Consider the following 13,370-nt stretch of genomic DNA (forward strand, 5'->3'; position numbering starts at 1 on the left):
AAGAGAAAATTCACAAGGGGGGGGGATCTGGTACCTTTCGTTGGCCTTCTCCTTGTGGACAGCAGCAGACCAAGCATGATTAAACCAAAGTTTTTGTCTGCCTTAATCACAGGATAAGAGAAAGTTAATTATGCTTCCATGCCCGAGAGAATAACCTCTGTAATGTGCGAGGCACACTCCGCCATGGAAGCAGTCATCGTTCCAGGGAAACTCTGCCTGAGGACCTCCCAGTCAGTAGCTCCAAAGTGCCATAGCTGCCGGTTCTTGGTTGGGCCATAGGCCTTGGTGGAGCGATAGGACAGGTTAAGGTGATAAGGTTGTGATCGGAGGATCCAAATGGAGAGAAAAGATTAACACATTAAGCAGAATGATTTGTTGTAATGAAGAGGTCATGTTGAAACTCTCTCGATGCCAGTCAGGGATACGAGTAGATGGTTGTACCAGCTGCTTTATTACACTAACGACAGAACAAATGTAAAGTTTTTCACCTGTTGGATCAGTGGATGGAGAGGAAAATCAAAGATGGTGGTGAACATTGAAATCACTTAGTATGGAGATTTGAAAGAAGAAACTGATAGGATGCGTTTCATCTTTAAAGAAAGTTTAAATAATTTTTCATAGCCAGCAGAACTGTGGGATAAGTAGACAACATGGATATATTTGGTTTGAGATTGAAAGGATTCTTGAAGCCAGAGAGCAGAGACTCCAGATGATTTAAATTCAGGAATGTGACAGCATGATATGTTGCATACAGTACTTACACACAACAGTCATCTTTGTCTAAGAAGTAGGAGGATACAGAGAAAGGTTTGCTATCAGTTGCCTCAAACAGCTAAGTCTCAATGAGGAAAGGAAGATGAGGTTAAGAGGAAAAGAGGTGGTTTTTACTAAAAAGAAAATTAGAGAAAAGGTCACGAATGCTTTAGAAATGGCTGATGGTTGAGTTAGACGGCAGTCCCATGCATCTCAGTTGGCCGTCACAGGGGGAAGGGCGGATGTGGGGGGTTTTATGTCTCCTCCCTCTTGGGTAGTTTAGTTCTGACAGAAAATTGTATAGGAGAGTATGCTTCTTTAATCTCTGTGTTACTGACAGTATTACTACACTACTGCTGCTACTACTTCTACTCACCAAAATAACTTGCACAAAATATAATAAAATGCCATTTTGATTACAATGGGTTTTACAGTGTACAACTAGTCCAAAATCCTTTCAAATAAAAAAATATGGTAGTACTGAAAAAAAAAAAGATTAGCAACATATATTCTGTAAGGCATAATTAATTAACTGTAGCACCAGTCGAGCAGGGCAGTACTCCCAAGGTGGACGGAAAGCTGATGACAGGGAGAGGTGGAGCTCCCGTTTCATCAGCCCTCGGGACTAGGTCCCGACCATCCCCCTTTGCTGAACTTTTTCAGTGTCTCAGTAACACAGAGAGTAGACCAGCATGCTCTCCAATACAAGTTTCTCCAACTATCAACACCAAACTACATGCACAGTACACACCACACTTCCTTTTCAAAATTTTCACAAAAGTGGCGTCCATTAACATAGCCTAGGAGTCCCCAGGGGGGGGGACCATAAATGCCCCCACCTTCAGCCCCTCTCTCGGTGACGACTCAATGTGCCTGGAACCACTGTCTGACTCTCTTCTTCTTCATTTCTGCAACATTCATGGCCTTTCCTCTAACTTTCGCTCTGTTGAGCACCACCTCTCCTCCTCTAAACCTCACCTTCTTTTCCTAACTGAGACTCAGCTGTCTGAGGCAACTGACAGCAAATCCTTTTCTGTATCCTCCTACTTTCTCTATACTCATTTCAAAGCCAAAGGTGGCTGTTGTGTATATATACACAATAACTTATCTTGCTCTCGTGTTCCTGAACTCGATTCTTTTGAATTCTCTACACTCTGGCTTCGGCTTTCCTGTCATTCTCTGACTAAATATATCTGTGCTGTTTACTTATCTCCTAATTCTACTGACTATCAAAAATTCTTTGACTATCTTACTTCTACAATGGAACACATTCTATCCATTTCTCCTTTCTCTGAAATCTCCATTCTTGGAGATTTCAATGTTCACCACCACCTTTGGCTCTCCTCTCCTTTCACGGATCCACCTGGTGAACAAGCCTACACCTTTTCTATCCTTAATGACTTAGAGCAGCTTGTACAGCATCCTACCCGTATCCCTGACCGCCTTGGAGAGAGCTCCAACATACTTGATCTCTTCCTTACAACATATCCTTCTGCTTACACTGTTAATCTTTTCTCTCCATTGGGCTCCTCTGATCACAACCTTATCACATTAACCTGTCCTATCGCTCTGGTACGGCCTGCGGACCCTCCAAAAAAACGTCGTCTCTGGCACTTTGGAGCTGCGGATTGAGAGGCCCTCAGGCAGTACTTCTTTGATTTTCCCTGGAATGATTATTGCTTCCATGGCCGGGAGCCATCTGGGTGTGCCTTGCGTATTACGGAGGTTATTCTCTCGGGCATGGAAGCATACATTCCTTTCTCATATCGTTTGACTAATGCATGAAAACCTTGGTTTAATCACGCTTGTTCTAATGCTGTCCGCAACAAGGAGAGGGCCTATAAAAGGTACCGGAGCCAACCCACCCCTGAATCACATCTTTTATACATTTCTGCCCGGAATCGTGCTAAGTCTATTCTTCGCTCTGCTAAAAATAATTTCATCCGTACAAAATGCTCTCTACTCTCTAACTCGAACTCTTCTCGCTCCTTCTGGCACCTTGCCAAAAACCTTTCTAGCAACTTTACCTCATCATCCTTCCCTACTTTTTTCTACTCTGATGGCTCTGTAGCTATTTCTTCTATTGATAAAGCAGATCTCTTCGGTCATACTTTCTCCTCCAGCTCCACCTTAGACAATGCCGGTGCTGTTCCTTCCTCACTTCCCCCCTCTGACTTCCTCATGGCTAACATTAAAATCTCTTCAGCTGATGTATTTTCTGCCATTGCTGACCTCAGTACTAATAAGGCATATGGGCCTGATGGAGTCCCTTCTGTTGTTCTCAAGAACTGTGCTTCTGTGCTTACTCCCTGCCTAGGCAAACTCTTTCGCCTTAGTCTGTCAACTTGTACCTTTCCTTCTTGCTGAAAGTTTCCTCTCATTCAGCCAGTCCCAAAGAAGGGTGACCATTCTCAACCCTCTAACTATCGTCCAATTGCTTTAACATCCTGTATCTCAAAAGTTTTCGAGACAATTCTTAATAGAAAAATTTTAAAGCATCTTTCCTATCACAACCTTCTTTCTAATCATCAGTATGGGTTCCGTCAAGGACGCTCCACAGGCGATCTTCTCACCTACCTTTCAGACTTCTGGTCATCCTCCTTTCGGGACTTTGGCGAAAGCTTTGCCATTGCACTTGACATCTCACAGCTTTCGATCGAGTCTGGCATAAATCTTTAATTTCCAAACTGCCCTCTTACGGTTTCTATCCTTCCATCTGTGCCTTCATCTCTAGCTTCCTTTCTGGTCGTTCTATAGCCGCTGTTGTAGACGGCTATCGTTCTTCTTCTAGATCTATTAACAGTCGTGTTCCTCAGGGCTCTGTCCGATCACCAACTCTCTTCCTTTTATTCATCAATGACCTTCTAAGCTGTACATCTAACCCTATCCACTCCACCCTTCACCTTTCCATTCGATTCCCACAACGTCCATCTCAGCAGTTACTTCAACAGGCAATGGATGAGGCTATGGCACACCTAATGTCTGACTTGGCTCATATCTCTGACTGGGGTAAAAATAATCTGGTTGTTTTTAATGCATCAAAGACTCAGTTTTTGCACCTATCAACCCGACAGAATCTTCCACAGGTATACCCACTTATGTTTAATAACACTCAACTTAATCCTGCATCATCGTTGAACATGCTTGAGGTTTCATTTGCTCGGGACTTGTCTTCGAAAGATCATATTACATCTCTTGTAAAATCTGCTTCCAAGCCATTGGGTGTGCTAAGCTGACTCCGTTCCTTCTTTACCCTTGCACAATTTTTTTTTTTTTTTTTTTATGCGAGGAAGAAGGAACCAAAGGCCATGGCCCGTAGTAACAGTTCCCTCCAAGAGAAAAACAAAATACAATAGAGAGCCAAATTCAAGATCCGATCATTTTGAGATGCCTGGACACACTGCGTTTGAAAGACTGGAGATCATAGGCAGGAGGAAATACAGACAGAGGGAGACAGTTCCAGAGCTGACCTGTTGCATAAATGAAAGACTGGGAGTAACGGTTAACTCTTGCATTAGAGAGTTGGACAGAAAAGGGATGAGAGTTTGCTGCCAGACGGGTGCTACACGCCCGTCGTAGAGGTGGAGGAATGCAAGCAGACAGTTCAGAGGAGCAGTGACCATTAAAGTAGCGATAGAAAAGAGATAAAGATGCAACAGTGCGGCGAAGAGACAGAGGTTGAAGGGAGTCAGTAAGAGGAGGAGAGTTAATGAGACAAAAAGCCTTTGACTCCACCCTATTGAGAAGAGCTGTATGTGGGGAGCCTCCCCACACATGAGAGTTGTACTCCACACAGGGGCGGATAAAACCTCTGTATAGAGTCAACATTTGTGCAGGGGTAAAGAAAGAGCGGAGTCGGCTTAGCACACCCAATCTCTTGGAAGCAGATTTTACAAGAGATGTAATATGGTCTTTCCAAGATAAGTCCCGAGTAAATGAAACCCCAAGCATGTTCAAGGATGATGCAGGATTAAGCTGAATATTATTAAACATTAATGGGTATACCTGTGGAAGATTTTGTCGGGTTGATAGGTGTAAGAACTGAGTCTTAGATGCATTAAAGACAACCATATTATTTTTACCCCAGTCAGCGATACGAGCCATGTCAGACATTAGGTGTGCCATAGCCTCATCCCTTGTTTCTTGAAGTAACTGTTGAGATGGCCGTTGCGGGAACCGAATGGAAAGGTGAAGGGTGGAGTCATCAGCGTATGAGTGGATAGGGTTAGATGTACAGCTTAGAAGATCATTGATGAATAAAAGGAAGAGAGTTGGTGATAGGACAGAGCCCTGACGAACACCACTGTTGATAGGTCTAGGAGAAGAACGATGGCCGTCTACAACAGCGGCTATAGAACGACCAGAAAGGAAGCTAGCGATGAAGGCACAGATAGAAGGATAGAAACCGTAGGAGGGCAGTTTGGAAATTAAAGATTTATGCCAGACTCGATCGAAAGCCTTTGAGATGTCAAGTGCAATGGCAAAGCTTTCGCCAAAGTCCCGAAAGGAGGATGACCAGGAGTCTGAAAGGTAGGTGAGAAGATCGCCAGAGGAGCGTCCCTGACGGAACCCATACTGACGATCAGAAAGAAGGTTGTGATAGGAAAGATGCCTTAAAATTTTTCTATTAAGAATTGACTCGAAAACTTTTGAAATACAGGACGTTAAAGCAATTGGACGATAGTTGGAGGGTTGGGAGTGGTCACCCTTCTTTGGGACTGGCTGAATGAGAGCAAACTTCCAGCAAGAAGGAAAGGTACAAGTTGACAGACAAAGGCGAAAGAGTTTGCCTAGGCAGGGTGTAAGCACAGAAGCACAGTTCTTGAGAACAACAGGAGGGACCCCATCAGGCCCATATGCCTTGTTAGTACTGAGGCCAGTGATGGCAGAAAATACATCAACTGAAGAAATTTTAATGTCAGCCATGAGGAAGTCAGAGGGGAGAAGTGATGGAGGAAGAGCACCGGAATCGTCTAAGGTGGAATTGGAGGAGAAAGTCTGTGCGAAGAGATCTGCTTTATCAGTAGAAGAAATAGCTACAGAACCATCAGAGTAGAAAAGAGGAGGGAAGGATGATGAGGTAAAGTTGTTAGAAAGATTGTTGACTCTATATAGGGGTTTTATCCGCCCAAGTGTGGAGTACAACTCTCAGGTATGGGGAGGCTCCCCACATACAGCTCTTCACAATAGGGTGGAGTCAAAGGCTTTTCGTCTCATTAACTCTACCCCTCTTACTGACTCCCTTCAACCTCTGTCTCTTCGCCGCAGTGTTGCATCTTTATCTCTTTTCTATCACTACTTTAATGGTAACTGTTCCTCTGAACTGTCTGCATGCATTCCTCTACTTCTACGACGGGCGCATAGCACCCGTCTAGCAGCAAACTCTCACCCCTTTTCTGTCCAACTCTCTAATGCAAGACTCAACCGTTACTCCCAGTCCTTCATTTATGCAACAGGTCAACTCTGGAACTGTCTCCCTCTGTCTGTATTTCCTGCTTCCTATGATCTCCAGTCTTTCAAACGCGGTGTGTCCACGCATCTCGAAATGAATGGATCTTGAATTTGGCTCTCTCTTGTATTTTGTTTTTCTCTTTGAGGGAACAGTATTGCGGGCTCATTGCCTTTGGTTCCTTCTTCCTCACATGAAAAAAAAAAAAAAACTAATGAAAATATCACATACTGTATATGTAGCTCACTCAAAGCAATCATTATGTAACAGTTATTAGATGTCCGTTTTTCAGATACTCATAGAGGCTATTAACTTAAACAATTTCGACATAACCTGCACTGAACAGAGAATACTTCACAGTAAAATGTAAATGATACAATGAAGCAGCTTGCATAAAAAAAAAAAAAAAAAAATAATAATAATAACAATAAATAAAATAATAAAGTAGATTTACTAAAATTTTTCCTATATATGTCTCGGAATGCCTTTATTTTCTGTTTTATTACTGTAATTGACCGAAAACTTTTATACAAACTCGTCCATATTGATATTTGTGGTTCTTGGTTTAGTTCCCAGTACATTGGCATCACTAAGTTGTGAGCTGGGTGGAGGGACATCAGAGATATTTGGGAAGCGTAATCCTCCCCTCCCCCTCTCCGATACCTATGCTACTGCACTTAGGAGTTGCTTCTGACCATCCACCTTCACTGAACTTTTATTGTGTTTCGGTAACATAAGGAGCAGACCAGCATACACGTACTTTATATACATTTTCCTCTAACTGTCTACACCAAACTCTATGCACATTTCACATGATGCTTCCTGATTCAAAATTTGCAATGATAATGGGTCAACACAGCCTCGAAATCCCAAGAAAGAAGGAGGCGGAGCCATAAATGCCCCCACCATCCGCCCTTCTCCTAGTGATGACGAAGTGAGATGTACTGGATTATTGAATCACTGTTCATTTCTTCAACATTTGTTGCTGAACCTCACCTCTCTTCCTCTAAACCTCTTCCTTACTGAGACTTAAGATGTCTGATGCAACTGATGGTAAAGCCTTCTTCGTATCCTCTAACTTTATACTCATTTAAAGGCGAAGGTGGCTGTTGCATTAAGTAAAAACTATATATCTTGCTCTTGTGTTCCTAAACTTGAATCCTGCGAATTCTCTGCATTCTAGCTTTGGCTATCTTGTCATTCTTTGACTAAATATTTATATGATGTGAAATTATACTTTATTCAGTAGATTATGAGATTTTTAAAAAAATAAAGTTCTAAGATGAAATATATTTTTTAAATTTCTCCTTTCTCTGAACACTCCATACAAGGTGAATTCAATGTTCACTGCTAGCTCTGGCTCTCCTCTGAATTCAGTTACCCAACTGGTGAACAAACCTGCATCTTTTCTATCATGAATGACAGAGAGCAGCTAGTACAGCACCCTACAAGTACCCTGACTACCTTAGGGAAAGCTCTGACATACTTGACAATTTTCTTACAACTAATTTGCCAGCTTATTCTTCTAATCTTTTCTCTCATGCTGGGCTCCTTTGGTCACAATTTTATAATGTTTACCTGTAACTGCTCCAGTAGGGCCTGTCGACCCTATCAGGAAGCAGTGTCTATTGCACTTTTAAGCTGCTGTTTGGGGGACTCCCAAGTAATAGTTCTTTGATAGTTATTTTCCTACAATGATTATTGCTTTGAAATCCGATAGCCATCACCGCGTTTGTCACACGCTACAGTGGTTATTCTGTCAAGGATGGAAGGATACATTCATTTCTTTTTTTCCTGACTGATGAAAAAATTTGTAACTTCCATTGCTCAAATATTCACAACAAGGAGGAAGCCTACAAAAGGCACCAGTACAAACACACCCCTGAATCCCGTCTCTTTTTATGTTTCTGTCTGGAATCATGCTTGTTTCTTCTTTGCTGTTCTTAGGAAAAATTCTCTGGACTCTCTGGCCCAAATTCATCCCGCTGATTTGCACATTACCAAAACTCATTCAAATAAATATATTTCATACACCTTCGCTCCTCTTTTCCATTCTGATGGCTCTGTTGCTGTTTCTTCTACTGAAAATGCAGAACTCTCCTCCTAGACTCTGTCCTCCACTTCCACATTGGATGATTCTGATGCTATTCCTCCAGCTTCTCTCCCCTCTGCCTTCCTAAACACTGACATTAAAATTACTTCAGTTGATATACTTTCTACACTCACTGGCTTCAATAATATCAAGGCGTACGGGCCTGTTCTGTTGATCCTGTTGTGCTGAAGAATTATGCTTTTGTACTTACTCCCTAACCAGGTAAGCCTTTGATCCTCTCTGTTGACTTGTAACTTTCCTTCTTGCTGGAAAATTCTCATTCAACCTGTCTTGAAGAACGGTGACCATTCTCAGCCCTATAACCATCGCTGAATTGCTTTAACATCCTCGATTTCTAAAGATTTCGTCTCTGTTGTCAAGAAAAAGAAGTAAATAAAGCACCTTTCCTCTCGCAACCTTTCCCGTCGCCAGTATGTGTTCCACCAGTGACACTGCACTGGTGATCTTCTCACCTTCCTTTTTGAAAGCTTATCATCCTACTTTCGTGAACTGCCTAGTAATTGCACATGACATCTCAAACGTTTGCAGTCGAGTCTGTCATGAATCCTTTATGGTCAATCTGGTTTTTTACGGTTTCTAGCCTTCTGTCTGAGCTTTCATCTACATCATCCTTTTTGGTTGTTCTGTACCTCTTGCAGACAAACACTGATCTTCTTCTACAGTTGTCATTAGTGGTGTTTCTCAGTGTTCTGTCCTCTCACCAGTTCTCTTCCTTCTACCAAAAGTGACCTATCCTTTCACTGGATAACTTTATCCATCACTCTCATGTCCACTTGTCATAGCGTCCATCACAACAGTTTCTTCAACAAACATGGGATGCCACACCTAATGACTGACTTGACTCATATGTCTGACTGGGGGTATAAATAACTTCATTTGTGTTAATGCATAATAAACTCAATTCCTACATCATTTGACTCGCCTAAAATTTTACACAGGAGTATCGTTGAATATTCATCAACTTTCAACTCAGTCCTACATCATCTTTTAACATTTTGGAGGCTTCGTTCTCTCGGGAATTTTCACAGAGATTTCATTTTACCTTTTCTGCAAAATTTGGATCCAAGTGGCTGGGTGTGGTAAGGTGACTGCATGCTTTCTTTACCTCAGCACAGCTCTTGCATTTTACAAGGGTTATATTAGCCCCTGTGTGGATTCCAACTCTCATGTGTGGAGAGAGGACTCTCCACATAGGCTACAGCTCTTCTCAACAGGGTGGAGTCAAGGGTTTTCGTCTCATTAACTCCTCCTCTTAATGACTCCCTTCATCCTCTATTCTTCGCCAAACTGTACTGCTGCATCTTTATCTCGTCTATCGCGGTCTCAATGATCACTGCAACTCTAAAGTGTCTGCTTGTTTCTCTTCTTATTTATAGCGGATGCATAGCACAGGTCTGGCTGCAAACTCACCCCTATTTTCTGTCCCAACTCTCTCGTGCAGTTTTTAGGAGATACTTCTAGCCCATCATGTATGCAACATGTCAACATTGGGAATGTCTTCCTTTGTCTGTATTTCCTTCTGCCTATGACCTACAATTTTTAGGGCGATGTGTCCAGAGTTCTAGCAATGAATGGATCTTGAATGTTTTTTTTTTTCTTTTCTCTTGAAGGAACATTTTTGTTGGCTTCCAGCCTTTGGCTTTTTCCTCCTTGCTTAAGAAACGTACCTCATTTATATTTAGTTCTTTCTATTGAACTTGTTCTTTTCTTGTCTTCAGTAGCAGTTACATGTTCCGTGACTTTGAGCTGGAAAGATTAAGCATATATTCGGTAATAAATAATTCCTGGTTTATAGGGGGTTTTCTCCGTCGCTCTGGTTAGGAGGATGAAAATTAGACAAATATATAAATAAATTGGAACAATGTTGTGAAGAGGTAAACATAAAGTCTGAACCTGGTGCAGCCACATGGCCGATAAAAAATCTTATAAATATTTTTCAATATACATAGGCAATATTAGGACAAGGGAAGAGTAACAATGCTGCCAATGGCTGAAATGATCAGGACTGTTGTGGCCTATCCTGAGGTTCAGCCATGCTTTGGCCCCCAAACAAGTAACGAAAAATTTTATGTTTCCAGTTTTAGCTATTCATACTACGCCAAGTAAATAAATGAATTATTACTGTGCTTCAGAATAAACAAAATGAAGTATAGACAATAATGTAATAAACTACTATTGACACTTATTACAAACTAGTAAAAATCAAATGTATATCCTGGTTATTATGTATATATCTACAATATATTATGGAGTACAGAGTCTCGGTGTACACAGACCAATAACTTTTCTACCAAGTCTCCTGTTCACAGGTCATTTAGGTAGTAAGAAACTCACAGCCAGTCTAGTTCAGCACGGTTGTGCGGTCAAGAAGTACAATATTTCTCTTTTATATGCAGGGTAATTTCATGCCTGTACTGTCTAATATTCATATGGAATTGTCTTATAACTATAAATACCACTAATGCTTTCTTAACCTGCTTTTGCGGGGGGGGGGGCTAAAACCTCCGTTTTTTATGAGAAACATCGAAAATTCAGAGAGAAAATGTTCACCCGAGCTTAGAAATGCCCAATACAGGTGACCCTACCCTCACTTGGTACCATGTTCTCTTGAGCCAGGCTCCAGAGAAAACGTTTTTTATGGGAGGGGCAACTATTCCAAACCACTCAAAATAGGAAGATATTTATTTATTTGGTACGAATTTATATGTAGTACAAGAGTATATTGGTTTTCACACAATATTATAGGCAATATAAGCGTTGTTTCACTCACCAGATACATCAACATAGCGCACCCTCTTTGGCGACGTTACCTGCTCATCACTTCTGAACGTTTCTTCCTATAATGCCACGTAAACTTTGTCCTCCATATTGTCATCGATTGGGGAATCACTCTCACCTCGAACTTCGTACCGTGGCGCAACATGTCTTTACTGGCCAGGTCACTGGTAACACGTGAGTTGCTGAGACAATGGCGTGCAGGGGGTGGGGAGGCCACTCAAGGTAAGGCATAGAGCTCACCTGGACTCAGGAAGAGGAAGGTACGCATCTGCGTACCAAAAATCACGCGCAAAATTTTAGAATGTGCAAATGATTGGCCTCGCAATTGCAAAACCTCTGGATACATAATCGCGTGCCACCGTGACAAAACATGGAGATGTACCCATATGTCAACGGGATGCCTCAGATTAAGCGCCTCCTATAGATAGCAGTAGTTTCAAAATCCTGGTTCTACCTGTGTGAACAAATAATAAATTTTGTGTTTCCAAGGCTAGATATTAATTATAAAGCCACCTACATCAGTGGTACGTAGTAAAACATCCTAAAACAGCTACACTACCAGCATCATGCATCATGGCATATTACAAGAACTATTGTACTACATCACAGTTCATACCATGGCATATCTAAAGTAGGGCAGCGGAGGTGTGCAGCTCCCTTATGCCTCATGACATATTCCACCCAGAACACAGCCACCTCACTGGGATGATGAGGTTGGTCCTTCATCACCGCAGATTGGTGCGCTACCCGTGCTTTGAACCTGAGGATAAAGTATATAAGTATTAAACAGTGGCAACGCTATGCTGTTGCAATCCTCCATCTGACCAAGCACATACCCCGACCTCCCTGCACACCTAACCAAGTGCACCTTTTCTTTTAAAGGTGGGTATAAGGAGAACGCCTTGAGGACACATAACCTCAACCTTTTAGATTCCTTGTGCAGGTCATATTAAAATCTCGGGAATTTTTTTTTTTTTACTTTTTCCTTATTTTCAAAAAATTACTTAAGATACAACATTCTACCTATCAAAAGGCAGTATATATATATATATATATATATATATATATATATATATATATATATATATATATATATATATATATATATATATATATATATATATTTTAATCGAGGTGTAGATGCACTTGGCAGGTTGGTGATGACTGGCTGAATGCAACATGTCCAAATAACATCATTGTATTTAAAATAATTACCTGTAATTACTGAATACTGGTAATTATTTCAATTACATTGATGTTATTCGGACATGTTCCATTCAGCCATTCATCACCAACCTGTCAAGTGCATCTTCACCTCGACTTAAAAAAAGAAACTGAGTATAGTTCACAGTAAGAAAGAAATATACATAAGAACTATGTGAAATTTCATAACTGTACAGTGAATACTGTCCGAGATCTGGCCCGGAAACGAAATCTCTATGCCCGGCCATCCTCCCTGCCACCCAACTCTATGGCCGGACATCTGTTGTTCCCAGTGATAACAACACCCTCCTCTGACTATGTCAGGTGGAGGTAAAAACTATAAAACAGCACTTGAGGGAAGTACATGATGATATTTACTGAGGTTATCACAAAGCAATTTTACTCAGGTACAGGACGCTTGCATCAAGTATCGTATTAAGAGTAGCAGAGGTATGTCCAATACTGTTGTACATAAATGAAGTTTACTGACTGACACAGGCTTTGGCCGTCAGCTGTAGAGATCATGAAATCTGTATTTAAAAAAGAGCTTGCCACTGAACCCTCGTGTGTAACTGGTGCTGAAATTTGAAGAAAAATGCAGCACCTGCATGAGTTTTATGTGTTGTAAAGGGTGCTAAAGCCAGATCCACAACAGGATGGAAATTTTTCCTCTTCCTAATGGCTTAAAGATACAGAAACCATTTGTACTTCAATCACCTTTGTTTCTGCCATCGAGGAGAGGAGAATGAAACAGAACTGTTTCGCCTTTGAATAATATACTGAAAAACATAAAAGCGCATAACTTTCACTGCAGCTTGATATGAGAGAAACAGAATACTGACAATTATGAAAATTAAACTTAGGCCATACTATGCTGTCACAACCCTCCAATAGACCAAGCACCTACAGCCCCACCTCCCTGCACACTTAACCAAGCGCATAACGGCCCTCACTTACCCCCACCCCAATCTTTTCTTTTAAAAGTGGGCATACAGAGAACGCCTAGAAAACACAACCTGGACCCATCAGATTCCTTGCACAGATCACATTGAAATCTATGGAAAAATTTGTTTG

General features: G+C 41.4%; 1 protein-coding gene across 1 annotated transcript in view; it reads right to left on the minus strand.

The window, feature by feature from the left end:
• The window catches only part of LOC145401607 (UDP-glycosyltransferase UGT5-like), a 161,241-nt gene that overhangs the window by 5,638 nt on the left and 142,233 nt on the right, over positions 1-13,370 (minus strand). The window contains exons 10-11 of the mRNA XM_080273799.1: positions 11,701-11,853; positions 11,334-11,494 (exon numbers count right to left, since the gene is read on the minus strand). Of these exons, the coding sequence (XP_080129925.1) occupies positions 11,334-11,494; positions 11,701-11,853 (314 nt within the window). The remainder of the gene's footprint in view (positions 1-11,333; positions 11,495-11,700; positions 11,854-13,370) is intronic.

This window comes from Coenobita brevimanus, chromosome 56 (genome assembly GCF_032717465.1).
Source record: "Coenobita brevimanus isolate Jiangsu-jjx chromosome 56, ASM3271746v2, whole genome shotgun sequence".
Taxonomy (NCBI): Eukaryota; Metazoa; Arthropoda; class Malacostraca; order Decapoda; family Coenobitidae; genus Coenobita; species Coenobita brevimanus.